This window comes from Capronia coronata (assembly GCF_000585585.1).
Source record: "Capronia coronata CBS 617.96 chromosome Unknown acBCG-supercont1.3, whole genome shotgun sequence".
Lineage (NCBI taxonomy): Eukaryota > Fungi > Ascomycota > Eurotiomycetes > Chaetothyriales > Herpotrichiellaceae > Capronia > Capronia coronata.
Window position 1 is genome coordinate 1,196,781 of NW_006912895.1, and position 16,361 is coordinate 1,213,141.

General features: G+C 51.6%; 5 protein-coding genes across 5 annotated transcripts; 3 read left to right on the forward strand and 2 right to left on the reverse strand.

Annotated features, from left to right (window-relative positions):
• Positions 1-683: 683 nt before the first annotated feature.
• On the forward strand, positions 684-2,345 carry A1O1_03738 (uncharacterized protein; the record flags this gene model as incomplete). Its single annotated transcript, XM_007724639.1, has 1 exon — positions 684-2,345. The coding sequence occupies one exon, from the start codon at positions 684-686 to the stop codon at positions 2,343-2,345; it is 1,662 nt and encodes a 553-aa protein (XP_007722829.1).
• A 1,240-nt stretch (positions 2,346-3,585) lies between these two features.
• A1O1_03739 (uncharacterized protein) lies at positions 3,586-5,160 on the reverse strand (the record flags this gene model as incomplete). The annotated part of the gene is made up of 1 exon (XM_007724640.1): positions 3,586-5,160. One exon carries the CDS (start codon positions 5,158-5,160, stop codon positions 3,586-3,588), a length of 1,575 nt encoding a protein of 524 aa, XP_007722830.1.
• A 3,941-nt stretch (positions 5,161-9,101) lies between these two features.
• Positions 9,102-11,198, forward strand: A1O1_03740 (uncharacterized protein; the record flags this gene model as incomplete). The annotated part of the gene is made up of 1 exon (XM_007724641.1): positions 9,102-11,198. One exon carries the CDS (start codon positions 9,102-9,104, stop codon positions 11,196-11,198), a length of 2,097 nt encoding a protein of 698 aa, XP_007722831.1.
• Positions 11,199-12,735: 1,537 nt separating this feature from the next.
• Positions 12,736-13,473, reverse strand: A1O1_03741 (orotate phosphoribosyltransferase; the record flags this gene model as incomplete). Its single annotated transcript, XM_007724642.1, has 1 exon — positions 12,736-13,473. One exon carries the CDS (start codon positions 13,471-13,473, stop codon positions 12,736-12,738), a length of 738 nt encoding a protein of 245 aa, XP_007722832.1.
• An 806-nt stretch (positions 13,474-14,279) lies between these two features.
• On the forward strand, positions 14,280-16,208 carry A1O1_03742 (methylenetetrahydrofolate reductase (NADPH); the record flags this gene model as incomplete). Its single annotated transcript, XM_007724643.1, has 1 exon — positions 14,280-16,208. One exon carries the CDS (start codon positions 14,280-14,282, stop codon positions 16,206-16,208), a length of 1,929 nt encoding a protein of 642 aa, XP_007722833.1.
• Positions 16,209-16,361: the final 153 nt, after the last annotated feature.

Here is a 16,361-nt window from a genome sequence, read left to right on the forward strand (position 1 = left end):
GGCTTCCAAACATGATTTCAGTCCAGGCAAGGGGCATTAGTGATTCCATGATTGGCATCATTGGTTGGCCACGATTCTCGAATTTGCAATCCATGTTGGCATTTTCAGGACCTAAGGAGCGATCGCGTTGCCAAACACGGAAGATATCAAATCGGCAATCGTGACGCTTCCCGTCGATACGTCATAAAGCGAGCTTACGCCGCAGATATGCGAGCAAGACCGACAGAGAGTCACTGTTGGAGCTCTTCGGCTGAATGATTAGGTATCAAGAAGATGAAAGAAGACGCCTTTCACTTGGCTCAATATCTCCTAGGGCAGACTACTTGGATCAATGTCGTCGCGGTCTCAAATCATCCCAATCGACCAGATTAGCCTCATGCGCTGCAGCATCTCCTACGATGAAGCTTCGAGCCTTACCCCTGAGTAAGCAGTAGCTGGCACTAACGGTCGAGGACAATTCTCTCTCTCTCACGAATCCGATCGGAAGTCCACATAGCCCATCATGGGCCGGTCCTTGGCCTTCCATCTACAATGGTCACAGCCCTGGCTTGCGGTGTTCGTTCGGTGGTGTCTCGAAAGCGAGAGGAGAGTGAATATGTATGTCCTCATGTCTGTTGATATATAGGTGAGTGAGTAGCATGGTGTTTCCTCGGTAAAAAACGAACCGCGATAATCACCATACAATGTCATCCCGGCGTGGAAGTGGAAGAGGAAGAAGAGCTGACAGCAGCAACCCAGACTTTCTCTGGATCAACCGCACTGCCGACTCGGAGAGACTACACCCCAGTCGAGACCAGCGAGACGAGCTACGAACCATCACCAGCCATGCCAGAAATTGGCGTGCCTCCTTGAGACGTCAGCAGAGGCTATACACCGCGCAGACCGAAGCTAGTCATGTCCAAAGCCTCGTGGGCTGGGGCCGACCCAGACACAGCATCGTTGTCTCAGACAGCAGTTCCGTCGAAACATCGGCCTCCCCATCCCCGATAATGCCAACAGCCCAGACGACAGGCGACCGGCCAGAATCGATTTCGGTCGCGTACTTGGAAACGCCGGCTGACGCCAGGTGGTCCCGGACTGCTTTCCGGTATGCTACGCAGGTCTGGCTTCCTTTTGTGTTTGACCATGTGGACGTCCTGGACGAAACACTCGGAGTGTCCGGGTCTACACAGGCCACGATGGACTACATTATCCAAGGCTGCATGGCGGACCGCATGCACATGTATTCGCTACTTGCAGCAAGCATGGCTTTCCAGAAATATGTCATACGACTCCAACTTGATGAACACGGCATCCCGGAATACTGTATGGGCAAGGCTCTCCAATCTCTACGATATCACTTGGCGAGCAACCCCCAAGTGGACGAACATCTCGTCTTCGACCTTGAAGCACTTGCAACGTTCGAGAGATACGTGCATAACTTCGAAGGAGCACGGGCCCATCTCGTCATGGTCCAGCATCTGGTAGAATCGATGGGCGGTCTGTCCATGCTCCGTCCACCCATGCGCCCGCTGTGCTGGCTAGCAGACCTGGCTGTGGCCGGCGGTCTCGGAGAATCTCCTCTGCTGCCTCTGATATGGGAATCAGATCCAGGCACCCTCCCGCGCGAGCAGATGACGGATGAAATCCTCTCGGATTTGCAACGAGGCGGATGCATCCCAGGGGGCTCAGCCTTGCTTCATTACGCGAGCATGGTTCATCCGACACTCTCCCGACTCATCGTCGATACAGTTCAATGGTTCCACGTCCAGCAGCACTTACATCTACACAACTATACTCAACCAGCGATGCAAACATGGGCGACACGACAAGCCTATATCCTAGTTCATCGTCTCCTGTCTTGGTCAGCAGACACGCGCGCCACGACAGAGCATGAGATCCTACAACGGCTTCTTTCAGAGGGTATCAAACAAGCTATTCTGCTTGTGGTCTCCGACATCTTTCAGAAGACGAATCGTATTGCCACGGCGAATCCAGAACCTTTGCGAGATCCAACAATGCATGCATGGTCAACTGTCTCACGGCTTCGATCCCAACTGATGCGGATCGCCAATCACCATCCAACAATGGCAGAAGCCGAACAGTATGAGGAACTGGTCCTGTGGATGACATGCTTGGGTCTACAGCAAGCCACACTACCAGAAGAAATAGAGACCCAACACGACCGTGGCCGAGACCGAGATCCCGACCGAGATTGGTTCGCGAGTCTCGCCGCTCGCCTAGCACAGAGACAACATGTCACGACCACAGACGAGTTGCTCCAATTTCTGGTTCGGTACCTGCATCGGTGCGACTCTACGGGACGACCTGATAGAAGGGAACTAGAAATCATTCTGGAGACATGATCGATTATACATACTAGACATCGAACAACGAACGATTCGACTTTTGGGAGCTAGGCAGGGATGACGAAGACACGAGTCATGAGACATATCGAATGCATCAATATCCGACTGTCGGTTTCTTTGTTTGTTTCACGCCTGTTCCCCTTAGGATCTACCCAGATATCCTAGGAAGCTACGTAAAGTCTAGACTGTATTGGTTTCGGTTGGACCAATGTTTTGTAAATCCGGATTTGATTCGCCTCAAAATGTGCCAACCTTTGAAGAAATAGAGAGGGAAGAGCGAGAGACGACCTGTATGTGCATATGGGGACTTGCATCATGGCTAGATCATGAACCAGGCGGTAGTATAGGAAGGAATAGGTACACAGGTTATGCAGGAGGTAGAGAAAGGGCGTGTGACGGATCACCCAGCACAGATGTTTATTCCTTGGGTAACCATGGTATCTACTTGTCCCTTCGATAAGCTTCTCCCCAGTCAGCTAGGTCTCAAACTCCGCCCCAGTTCGAGTTCGAGGCTGGTTTGTAGTGGTGACTGTGAGACCATGTGCAAGAGATAGTTCCAATCATTGGAGTACGTTGTGTAGCACACAATGTTGCTGATTGAGTTAAGTTGCTTCCCGTCCCAAGGACAGGGAATTCCGGATTCAGGTTATGACTATTTGTTGGTATGGTCTTGAAAGTCACGTTGGATCATTGGATTGTGGTCGCCGGTCACAAAGAGGTCGCGGCCCTCGAAGAAGAGAAAGATTGTTCTCAACCTTTGTTTGTCTGTCAATAGAGCGCTAGTGTGGTGAGTACTATGCTCACGACTAGGCCTGTATCTGACTTGTATATCGGGACACCTTCAGTGAAGGGAATGGACGGTGAAGTGTTGCCTGAAAGGAGTATGAATCTCCCAACAGATATACCCATTGACCTGATCCCGGCATATATCGAGACAATGGCTGAGTATCATCTCTGGCAATCTTGCCCATGGCGAAAGATGTGCGGCAAGCTGTTCGCCGCAGGGTTGAGCAGGGTCGATTAGGATCGACTGTCTTGCATACGCATGTATGACGAAATGGTAAGCACTACCGCTTGAAGAAGCTTTCGTGATGCGGAGTAGGGCCATGTTTCATCAACAACAGGCATCCTGCCTCTGAACGGTGGTACCAGATTTGGCTGCGTCCAACCAGTAAAGGCTGCTCTAAGCCCTTCCGAATGTGAAATATGGCGATTCTCCATTTTCATAACTTTTGGCTCAAGGAACATCTGCTAGGGCCACAGCAACAGCAGCACCGAGGATGGCTGCCTCATCAGTTGCCTGTAGGACAATCTTTGGTGAAGCAAAGACTCGGGTCAGAGAGCCAGTCTTGCTCATACGCTGGAGGAATCCTTCACACCTATCTTTGAAGCCGGGATATTTGAGAATGACGCTTCCGTTGCATGCAATAGACGTTTTTGATTTGCCCCTTGACGCCGCTGGGTTGATATCGGCATCGCGTTGAAGCGCCCAGAGTGCATGAACAGCCACGGCAATGTACGCTGAGGCGCGGTAAGAGATGGATTCGGCTGCAGTTCGGAGGAACGAGATCTCCCGGAGCGTAGGTGGCACTTTAAGTGCAAAGGCTTGTTGAATCACAGACACAGACACAGAGTCTGTCATATTCCTAGACTTGTCCTCTTCGAGTCTGGCTAATATTTCGGTGTCAAGCGAGTAGCGTTCCAATAGAGGTTCAGGCATGACACCGTGAAACAACTCTCCCATCTCCACTGCCTCGACAATGATCAGTCTTAGCAACTCGCCGAGATAACGTCCAGTGGTCATATATTCAAGTGGTTGGAAGTCCGGTAGTTGATGTTGCAAGTTCAGTAACTCGTCCCATCGCGTCTCAGGTAGTATCGATTTCCCAAACATGGATAATTCGGTGTTGGTGATGACTTTCTCCGCGCCTTCAAACCATGCAGGGTCTCGCGTTCCAAATTTGGACTTTCCCATGCAGGAAGTTGGTAGATATGCAGCGACGTTCGTTCCGGTCCCGAGGATCAAGCCCATCGAAGTGGCGGGATCGAGGTAAGCCTGAGAAAGAAGGGTGGCAGAAGAATCGTTCACAATGGCTTCGACCCGAATGTTCAATTGTCTCCCGGCACAGGCTTTTTCGACCAAAGTACCCAAGTCCATGCCGATAGTGTCTTGATGACATGAGAACCCTTTTCCCATCCCTTGCATTCTACCTCCACGACGGCTCGTCTGCTCAATGGGAAAGCTCCACGCCAGCCCCAGTGGGAGAGGTTCGTTGGATATCAATGGCGTCTCCTCCTGCTCCAGCATATCCTGTATCCTACCAGCCATCCAATCGAAAAACTGTGCTGAAGGCAACTTGCGTATCCTTTCATCAATTTTGGAGGAAGTCATCCGTTTGATGACCATGGGATGTGGTCGTGTATCTCTCCCGAGAAGTTCTACCAACGCGACTCTGAATGTAGAACCACCAACATCCAGCGAGATGTATGTTCCTTTCTCTTGACCAGTAGGCATGGTGTGACAATAGGAAGGCAACATACACGCCTCGCTTTCTTGAAGTTTCGCTTTGTATTGAATACGGAGGGCTGAAGACATGGATAGCATTCGACGCATGGTGCAAGGATATCTGAACAGTCGCATGACCTCCTCCTTGAGAGTGTCCAACGAAGCCATGTCATCCGTCGTCTTCACCACCGTGACCTCGGCATTGGAGGTCTTAGGCGAGACGCCCAAGTGCTTGAGAGTGGAAGGGAAGATGAGCATTGCGGCCAAATGGCGCAGGATGCTGCGAAAGAAGTCGAGCAGGGTCATGGCTGTTGGCCGATGCTTGCTCTCGGTGTTAATAGGGTCGCCCGGCTCGAGGTTCGTGTAGATGATTCAGTCGAGGAGGACAAGGAGGGCATGTCTCAGTAGCATCATGGGCTAGAGGAATGTTTTGTTTGTGCCAGTGCCCATGAGGAACATGAAATGTCATGGGCAGAAAATGGAATGAAAGGATCGTGGTGACATGGCAGTCAGTCACTCAGTCAGCCAGAGTGGTGAGTAGCGGAAGGAGGAGTAACAGATGTTGAAGAGGTTGTAGTAGCAGCATAGCATTCCTCATGGAGAATTCCTCAACCACAGAAATCCTGCTGTGGGCATCTGAGGCCGTGGGACATTGGATCTTTGAAGTGAGTGCAACTTGGAGATGGCAGGCAACAACGAGAGTGGTCCGGGGGGAATTGTTCTGGATTCGCCGAGGGGGATAGCGGTAGGGGTTCGGTTTGAGGATGGCAGTACGTAGTAGTGGATGACTGATGGATGGATGGATGGATGGATGGATGGATGGATGGATGGGTACAAATGGTGGACTATGGTGACAGCCGATAAACAACAAAGATGATTGATGGAGTGGAAGGGTGATTGCAGCAAGATGTGAGGGTTCGAGGGTGTTTGATGGGCAGTCAGTCAGTCAGTCAGTCAATCATCTGTCGGAAGACAGGGCGCAGGCGCAGGCGGGGAGGGGAAGACGACGACTGAGGACCGCAGGTACAACTACTACTAGGTATCACCACTGCACCGTTACTATCATTGCCACGCATTTGCTGGAGTAGCAAGTAAGGTACCTTTATTAGGTACCTACAGACCTACTACCTTAGGTGGGTAGGTAGTAATACCAAGGTAGGTATGTAACATGATGGTGTGTTGCCGGTGGTGAGTGTCACTGTAGAGTTGCCTCCTGCTAGTACGCCATCCAGGCGTCCATCCCTCCATCGCCCAAGTCACAGGCGTGGTAACATTCTCTGCGCCGTCCAGAGTTACATCCTCTCTTTGCTCAACCGAACCAATTGCTCACCCTCTCACCCTCTCACCACTCAACCCATACTTACTACCTATGGTACTTACAAGATACCTGTATGCTGTTGCCATATCGCAGTTGATGCCACTCTTCAGATCCATCCCACAGATCCGAGATTGTGACCAGGTCACCTGCTTGGTCTTCCCCCATCGTCAGCTCGATTCCTGCGCGCTGCGCCCTGCCACCCTCCAACCGAACCTCATAAGACAGATCTGGTGCCTGGGCAAGTTTCAAGATAGGAGATACCATATAGGTACAGCCTGCAAGTCACTCTCCTATGGGAAAATGTGGCACTTTGACACCAGTTGATCTGCTGATGTAGGTGCTGAGAAGAGTCGGCTACGCCCATTCTTAACCGAACGTTGAGCGTTTGGCCTGGGCTTCACGAGACTGTGGTTGTACATGCTCCAGTAGAATCGGGCGTTGCAATGACAGGAGATCTATCCCCTGGCCGCCACCATCATTCCGCTTATCCACGTAGCGGATGAAAACATCAGACATGTTCTTTTGGTGTGAACTGACTGATCCGTTTTCAGATGCTCGATTTTCTGACACCCGCGGATGTCTAGCATGCAGCCAAGCACATGCAGATCCGATCCTGCCCTAAACATCCTTTAAAGAGCAGCAGCCAGGGTCAGTCGCAAAGTAGTCGGGCACTTGGGTTGGTGGAAAGGTGTAGGGACAGTGGCCGCAGTAAGATCCCTGTTGTGTAGAGAGACGCGACCACTCTGTGTATCAACTGAAAATACTTCGTATCCTAAGAAGAAGTTTGCGAGTGAAAATCTTCCGCTGACGACAAAACTATACTGCTCCTAGAGAACACCGCGAGCTGGGAGGTCGATGATAATCTCACACGGGTACGCACATCTCGAGGCCCTCAAAAGTCGTCACTACTGGTAAGTTGAGGATCCAACCTTTTGGAATACTGTCACGCTCGACGATGACAGAGCCGACTCCTTTCGAGTTAACCGGGGATGGAAGTCGGTCTCGTTTTGATAAAGCATGGTGTTCGAAGGTACGAGATACACAAGGTGTCTGCAGAAACAACAGCGGCTCCCGTGTCAATTGCAACGTGACACAATGGGCCGTGCCGAACAGTGGCTTCAGCTACGACATGTGGCTTGGACTCATTTCATTACTGATGAGCGAGAATTGATGCCGTCTCACTTGCACAGCAAACAAAACGCACCCTGTATATCAAAGTTGTGCTGATCTCGTTATCTTTAGGCTACTGATGTTCTGGGATCCCCTGGGCGCTCCTGAGACCACAATCGGTGGCTGGGCCCTGACACGGGTTGGTTATGAACAAGACCAGATGTAGTCCAACGTCGAGATGTAGGGAAGCGACAAGGCCCGCAACCCGTTGCACAATGAAGCCTGACCGCCAGTCTGTTGACCTGTTGGATTTGACGATTACCATCTCTTCAAGCTTCTATCAAGGCTGCGTGCAGAATGCTATTTTGGAATACTCGGCGACAGTTCGTCGATGCTGAGAGATCTGGTCAACCAGAAGGTATGTGAGACTCGTACACACAACAAATAACAGAAATACATGCAGCCAAAACCTTTAGCCTTGCTGCTCTGGTTATGGCATTACGGCTGTACAAGGCTCCAAAAACTCTCTGACAAACAGTGAGACAAGACTGTGGTTCAGCTGCATGTACACAAATGAGAACGGATCCTTCAGCCCGCCCTGATGGGCCTGGGGCGTTTCGGCAGTTGAGCGTGATCCCTGTACTTCCGGGATCTTGGGCTGGAGATGCTTCGTCAGCCGCTCCTCGAGAAGGAAAACCAGGCACTCTTCAGACCATGGCTTCAGCGATTGTCCCGTTAGCAACGCCTCCATTCGCTTTCTCTATTCGCCTAAAATTAGACGGTTCCTGTCTCGGCTGATGTGGACAGGCCATGACACTACTGAGCATCACGTCAGTTTCCTGGATCCTGGAACCGGATCTTCAGAAAGAGCGACCAAACCCACATGGGCTTGTGGACACCGGACAACGTGCTTTGTCTCAGGCAGTGTTCCTGCTGCCGGGAATTTTTCATTGCTGTTTCTTGTGTGTCGCAGACCAGCTGTTGTGCTTTGGCCTGACAGTGATAACATCCATATTGCAAACTCCATATATGCCTGTCATTCACACACAACGTGGGGAAGCAGCAGGCTGATCATATACTTCATTCAGCCTTCGGCTCAGAGAAGTTCAAACGCGCTCGAGGCTCGCTATCCCTGCAAGCTGTTGTTGTTTGTTGTGGACGAGGGGAGTAGTAGAGACATCTGGTCGTCCAGGGTGCCACAGTCGTCCCATCTGCGAGCCGTGTGTTTACCGGCAGCTTCATGGAACCTCTGAAGCTCTCCTCCAGTCAAGAAGTCAGCCCATTGACTGCGGAGGTGAAGTAATGACACTTCCGCTTGCCCCAGGGCTATCGTGGGTCGACCTCCAGAACCAACCACCGGCTTTCATGCATCTTTGGCCCTTTTCATTATACTTTATTGGGCCCCAGATCCCTGCTCCATCTCACAGTCTATTCCCTGGCTTTTGTTCAACGAAAAACGCCTCTTTTTGCGCAACTTCCAGCATCATCCTTGCCCTCAGTCATATCACAAGAGATTTGCTACCGTTCGTGCAGCTTCTTCTTCTCTGCGAAACCGACCCCTTCACTCTCTTCGCGTCTGTGGCCTGTTTCTCATATTCTCGACCAGAAGATTGTGAACTTGACATACCACACTCGTTATACCAACCACATCTGAGCTCACCTATGCCAGCTTTCAGTACCACCATAGCACGCTCCTTATAAGCACGTCAGACTCCCGTTGACGTTCCCGCTTGCCACGGGAATCCCGCCCGTGCACGCGCTGGATTGTTGGAGTCAATGCGCAAGGAACTCTTTGTACATGTGCAGCTGAGGTCCCAAGATGGAATCTCGACTACGCAAGCTCCTTTCGCCTCGAAGGGCTCATGCTCAGCAGGCGAACGACGTCGCCGAGCTGGATTTGCACAGTGTGCCATATACTACAGCCCCGTCCCAAGGCCGGCTGCCTGTGTTCGTCAAACATCCGCTGGGGAAGCCTTCTACCATCCAGGTCCAACCTGTTGAGGCGCCTGATCTTCACTCTCTTTCTTATGAATCTACAGTGCCAGGCAGGCCGCCTCAGCTCGGTGATAGACCACAACGTGGCAATGGCCCTGTCAAGCTTCAAACCAGTCGCCGCCTGAGTTCGGGGGAACTGCTTGTGACCCAACAGGACTATGATCGCACTTTGGATGATATCCGCCAGGGCGACTATATTCTGGGGGGCAAAGATCGGAGGACATCTCAAGCTACAACTCAATCAAAACCGGCTCATCAACCTTCGGATTCAAGGGTGTGGTCCAATAGCCCAAATGCTTCGCGAACACAACCAACCTTCTCAAGCCCCCTGTGGGCGCCTCCTTCTTCTATGAGCGATGATGCCGTTTTCGGGGCTTCTGCGGAAGGACATTACTTCGGAGACTCCGGCGACCACGTGTACTACTCCGGTTCAAGATCTTCCACAACCGGGCTCGGGATCACGACGCCAGCTCAGCAATTATATCCTCGGCACGCGGCTTCCATAAGTTCTCTTCTCGAGCCACACGAAGAGAAATCCCCTACGATCCAGGCTCTATGGAAGGCCGAATATAGCCGCCTCGTTTCTATCTACGGACAAGCAGGGGTAGATCAAAACATCAACCAGCTCAACCAAGAGTATCTGAACAAGCCATTGCCCGACATTGATCCCAGAATCGCTTCAACCCGTCACCCCGGTCATTTATCTTCGACGCATTCTCTCCCGCCTCCAGTTGAACCTGCTCGGCGAGGCCTAGAAATCAGAAACATCACACCGGTGCCCCACCTCGAGCTGGCGTACCGTGATGACCATTCCGAACAATCTTCCAATCAAAGACACTCCCTTCTTTCGTCCAGTGGTACTTCGTCCTCATTCACCACGACGCGTACGAGTATGGCAGAGGAACCCGTCACAAGCAGAGACGACATCCGCAAAATCGTGGACGACATGCGACTGACCTATCTTCAAGCCATCGAGGCCCAGACTCCCCCGCCTCCGTCTCTGAGTGAACCTGCAGTCCGAAAGCCTCGGTCGAAAAAGCAGACTCGTTCGCTGACTTCTCCGGCCTCGGTCGAAAGCGGGCTCGGATCTTCCAGCCGACGGTCCAAAAACTCTCGTTCCAAATCATGGCAATCGTCGTCATCATCGCCACAGACATCCGTCAATCCTTCATCGCTCAAGTCTTCGAACTGGCGGACAAGTTCGGCGCCAGGTCGACGGACGTCCAACCTCTTAGTGCCGAGTCTGCCTGCCATCCAAGCGAGTCCAGCCCGAGCCGGACCGGGGCTGAAACAGCCTGAAGCCGATGCTGAGAACGACGAGCATCATCATGATATCGGCTTGAAACGAGCCGACTCCACGACTTTGGGCTCAATGGCGGCCAATCTCACGATAGTCGACGATGAAAGATTGACCCCGTCTCCGTCTCCCAAAAACATCTCGACCTCTTCGCCGACATTCTACAACTCCTCGGAATCGGAGTCTGAGTCCGGGCCTGACACATCTGCACACACTCCTTCTTTTTCTCTGTCTCCATCTTCCAGACCATCTCCCGTCCAAACACCTCCCACTTCGGTCCAACATACTAGTACTCCTGCGAACCACAAACCATCTGCACATTCTCATGATACAGCAGACCGGAAATCTTCATGGCAGGAGGAGGCCGATCGTCTATTCGCCGAGTCGGAGCTCGATCTCTCATTAGAGATTGAGGACTTCGAAAGTCTATGTGACGATCTCTTCAACACGCCTGGTCTCGGAAGGCAATCGCCTGGCATACTTCGAGCATGGGACGCCGACGAAGGTCGTGCATATAGCGGCAAGGCAAACCCCGAAAGCATATCCACGGGCAGTCCCTCTCGGCCGACTAGGAACGAGCGTGTGGTGCTACAGTCAGACCCAGGCCGTCTTGGAAATCCATGATCAATATGACCTTTGGTCCTCGCGCCGTCAATTGTCACTATTACCCGATCACCACCGACGACGACGTCTGCTTCCACCTCCCGAAGCACGCTTGTCACTTGTCATTACACCGGTCTTCAATCTCCTACTGGTGCCATTTTGTCATGTGTCTAGTTGACTGCTTCTTATGTCTAATGTGCTACGTTCATATTGTGTTACGCTATTCATTGTCACGAACTTGATGTCTCCTCGGAACATGGCATCGTCTTCAAGAATGGCGACCAAAAAGAAACGGTGAAAGAAAAGGGAATGCTGGACCCCCCATCGGTCTCGGGAACGAGCCATCCACGCGGATGCGAAATGACTTTTCGTGGATTTTGTCATGTCAGCGGCGATGGCTATAACGATGTCACGTTTACTGTTTTGACCCTTCTCGGGTTTATATATTTATGTCGTTCCACCAAGCAACTACTATGCCGTGCCGAATTCATGATGATGTTATGTGTTTGCTTCCGGTGACGATCTGCGGATGGTGTTACAGGCGGCAAGTCAAGAAGCATCGGCTCGAGGGAATTTAGAAACATAAGATGAATCTGACCTTTTGATAACATGCGGCTTGTTATATGCTCCTCGCCGTGATTTGAGGCAAACACGTTCTAGAAAGCCCTTGTTCTACCCTATGGCCTGCCCACAAGGGCTCTGGGAGGTCAAGATTGGCATCATGATACCACCATTTCTGTACATGCAAAAGAATCGCACTTTTTGAAGAGACGCTGTCAGACATTGCAAGGAGGTTGGACTGGCTGAATACTCGGCGTCAGCTGAACAAAGTCGCAGGGACCAGCGCGGTTGGAAGTAACCAATGCTGAACATTGCTTGTTCACGATGAAGTTCGCCATAGACTGTTCAAAGGAGATCTTTATCCACCTGTTGCATTTTGAAATCCGTCAGGGACCCCGGGAATTAGTCTTTTTCAGGTTGACGACACTGGGCTCTCGTAAGCTCGAGATGGACAACAGTAAACCACGCGGCTTCTGGATTCAATGTATCAGCTTGTAGACTGTTCTGCTCAGACTCATGCTTTTATTGCCTGAAGTCGAGGAATTTGGCGTCTTCACAGATGCCCTGTATCATGCCATCAGGCAAGGCTGACTTCACATGGTTGGTTGATGGCCTCCAGTGGGTCAGACACATCCTTCTGCAGCGCAAGCAGAGGAGGGTATGGATGTAGGTCAATAAGAGGAAAAACAACAGTGCTCGTGTGGTGAGGATCGTTGCAGAGCCGTAGTAAAAAGATCATGGACTGCCGCTTTTAACAGTACAGGTAACTGCAGAAAGGAGACTTTCGCAATATTGCAAAGTGTCGATCGTGTAGAGTATTGGTGGAATACATTTCACCGGTGTCGTATTCTCACACCGTACGAAAGTCGGACAGCTCAATCCTGGTCCAGGGGATTGGATACTGACGACAGTTCAGGGGTGCCCGAGCGGCGGGCGTGTGCCGTGATATTGTCCTAGACTGCAAACTTCAATCCAGAAGTTGAGGCAGATATTGGGCTCAATCTTTGGATCCGTACTTGTCACGGTACACCTTCATCTGCTCCAACTGTTCCGGGCCAGCTCCCTCGACTTGACCGTCCTCGATGGCTTTGACCAAGTCATCGAACTTCAGTACGGCCCTGACTGGGATGCCAAGGTCGTCTTCCGCGACCTTCATTGCACTTCTGGGTTCAGTGTCGCTCACTCTCTCTTGTCGGGTCAGCAGGAGTACCACACCAACCACAATCCCGCCTTGCGCCTTGATAATCGCAATTGCCTCTCGCAGAGCAGTCCCGGCAGTCATGACATCGTCGATGACTACAACACGCTTGCCTTTGAGCGGTGCACCCACTATGATGCCACCCTCTCCATGGTCCTTGGCTTCTTTCCGATTGAATGCATAGGATACATTTTCGAAGTTTTTCCCGCTGAACTCCAATTCTCTAACCACAATTGCGCTCAGGGGAATGCCCTTGTATGCCGGCCCAAAGAGGATGTCGAAGTGAGGAGAAAGGGAGCCATCGGCTTCTGAGCCAGCTTCCTCTGTCCCTAGAGGCAGCGAGAAGGGAGGAGCGGTCAAGACTGAGGCATAGGCGCGCGCCACTGCGCCCAGGAGTTTTGAGGTGTGCAGAAGAGAAGAGGTGACAAAGTAGGGCGAGGTCCGTCCAGACTTCAGCGTGTATGAGCCAAAGGACAATACAGAACTCTTCAAGAGCGACTGGAGAAGAGTCTGTTTGGGTGAATCGACGGGCGCCATGTTCGTGAAGTGGACTGCTCTGCTCTGCTCTGCTCTGCTCTGCTCTGCTCTGCTCTGGCCCGAGGAAGAGGATAACGGTTGACTGTTTCCTACTACAATCGCAACCTCGCAGCGAGCGTCGTCTAGAAGAGAATGAATCCGCGGCTGTAGTGGCAGAGAATTGAAGCCTCCAGAAGCATTTTGGTAGCAGAGGGAAAATCAATCAATCAATTGTTCCTGCCAAGCCGCAGCCAAAATCGGCCTCCAACTTCAACCCCAAAATCGAAAAATCCCACCAATGTGAAAGTTGAAGCGAGAAAAGAAGCGTGTTGTCCGTGCGTCATGCATTTTGCAATTGATCGCTTCCAGATGCGCCTAAAGTGCTAGTTGCTGTCCTCATCTATATTTGTTTCCCTTGACCGACTCGTCCAAAAATCTTCCCTGAAGGTACCGCGAGGTAGAGAAGGACCGGATATCAACAACATACCTGGGAGAGGTTCGGTTCTCGCCATGTTCTCTTTCTAAATTGTGCTTACAGTGTTGCCCAGAATCTACCTGATCTGCCTCAACCTTCCCTACCCAATGCAGCGAGAGCAGGCCGATCGGTGGGCTCGCAAGCGATACTTTGGTTGATTTGAAGGAGGCCAACACAAGCCAAACCAAATAGTTACACCGAGACGCAGCAGGGGTGTTTCTATAGGCAAACAGAGGCTGGGGTGAACAGTCGCGCGTCTTACCTCCTCCGCTCTCTTCTATATCCGAATCGATCGCTACCTACCTAATAACCACTATTACTCTGTACCCGCTTCGTCTTCGACGCATCCAAGATGCATATCTCACAAAAACTTGCCCTGGCGCACGAGAACAAGAAGCCGACCTTCTCGTTCGAGTTCTTCCCGCCCAAGACTGCCCAGGGCGTTCAAAACCTTTACGATCGCATGGACCGCATGCATGACCTGGGGCCAGCATTCATCGACATCACTTGGGGCGCAGGAGGGAGACATTCACAACTCACCTGCGAAATGGTCAACGCGGCGCAGAGTCATTATGGCTTGGAGACTTGCATGCATTTGACTTGCACAGACATGGAACGGACACAAGTGGATGAAGCTCTTCGGCTGGCCTACAAGGCAGGGTGCACGAATATTTTGGCTCTTCGTGGTGATCCACCTCGGGATCAAGAGAAATGGGAGGCCAAAGACGCCGGGTTTCGTTATGCAAAAGACCTGGTCAGATATATCAAGGCCAGGTATGGTGATCACTTTGACATCGGCGTCGCTGGTTATCCAGAAGGTTGTGACGATCACCGGGATGTTGACTTACTGATCGAGCATCTCAAGGAGAAAGTCGATGCCGGAGCAACCTTTGTGGTCACGCAGATGTTTTATGATGTGGACATCTTCTTGGATTGGGTGCAGAAATGTCGGGATCGTGGAATCAAGGTTCCGATTATCCCGGGGATCATGCCAATCTCGACCTACGCGGCCTTCATGAGGAGAGCAAGTTGGACCAAGTGCCATGTCCCTCCCGAATGGTATGAGGCTCTGGAGCCCGTGAAGAACGACGATGCTGCTGTTCGAGACATTGGCAAAGACCTCATTGCGCAGATGTGTCGACGCATCCTCGATGCTGGCATTCTCCACCTGCACTTCTATACCATGAACCTGGCACAAGCCACTCGTATGATACTGGACGAACTCGCTTTGACCCCAGAAACCTCTGGAAGGCGCTTGGAGAAACCTTTGCCATGGCGACAGTCTCTTGGATTCAACAGAAGAGACGAAACAGTCCGGCCTATTTTCTGGCGCAACCGCAACACTTCTTACGTTGCAAGGACCGCCGATTGGGATGAATTTCCCAATGGCCGGTGGGGAGACAGCAGGAGTCCTGCTTTCGGCGAGCTTGACGCCTATGGTATCGGGCTCAAAGGAACAAATGAGGCCAACATCAAGCTGTGGGGAAAGCCAAAATCTCTTCGTGAGATTACAACTCTCTTTGTGCACTTCCTCCACGGGGATCTGGACAGATTGCCATGGAGTGAAGGCAGTATCTCGGCAGAGGCTGACAGCATCAAATCGGACCTCGTGGCCCTGAATCAACGGGGCCTGCTGACCATCAACTCGCAGCCAGCAATTGATGGTGCGCCATCGTCCCACCCGATCTACGGATGGGGTCCTCCTGGTGGCTGGGTTTACCAAAAAGCATATCTCGAGTTGCTCGTCTTTCCATCCATCTTCAACACGGTCTTGGAAAGACTCAATGCAAACGAGAACCTAACCTACTATGCTGTCAACCGAAAAGGCGAACTTCACACAAATACCAAGGATGAAGGCCCAAATGCCGTCACTTGGGGCATCTTCCCGAACCGAGAAATTGTGCAGCCCACCATCGTCGAGACGGTCTCATTCTTGGCTTGGAAAGATGAAGCCTTCAGACTTGGACAGGACTGGGCCAAATGCTATCCGGCCGGATCTGGACCTCGAAAGTTGATTGAAAAGATGATGGACGAATGCTATCTGGTCAACATCGTCAACAATGATTTCCACCAGACGCATGAAATCTTCCGGGTGTTTGATGGTCTCGAGGTCCAAGATCTCGACATGACGTTCGAGGACACACCAGCTGAGCATCAGACAAATGGCACCCGAGATGTTCTCAAAGGTGATGCCCCTGTCACTGAAGTCGAGAAGAGTATCGTGAGCGAGAATCAACAGAAAGTGCCCTTCCAGACGAACGGGCATGTCCTGTCAAACTGAGGAGCGGTGCTGCTATTTTCAACAAAATAAGTTAGGTGTTTGGAGTTCCTCTTTCAACAAATACTCCATTCAGAAAAGTAATGGGTGAGGATCGGAATGGCATTGGAGAAAAAGTATCTTACTTCAACATGATACCCCCTGGCATGGAAAAAG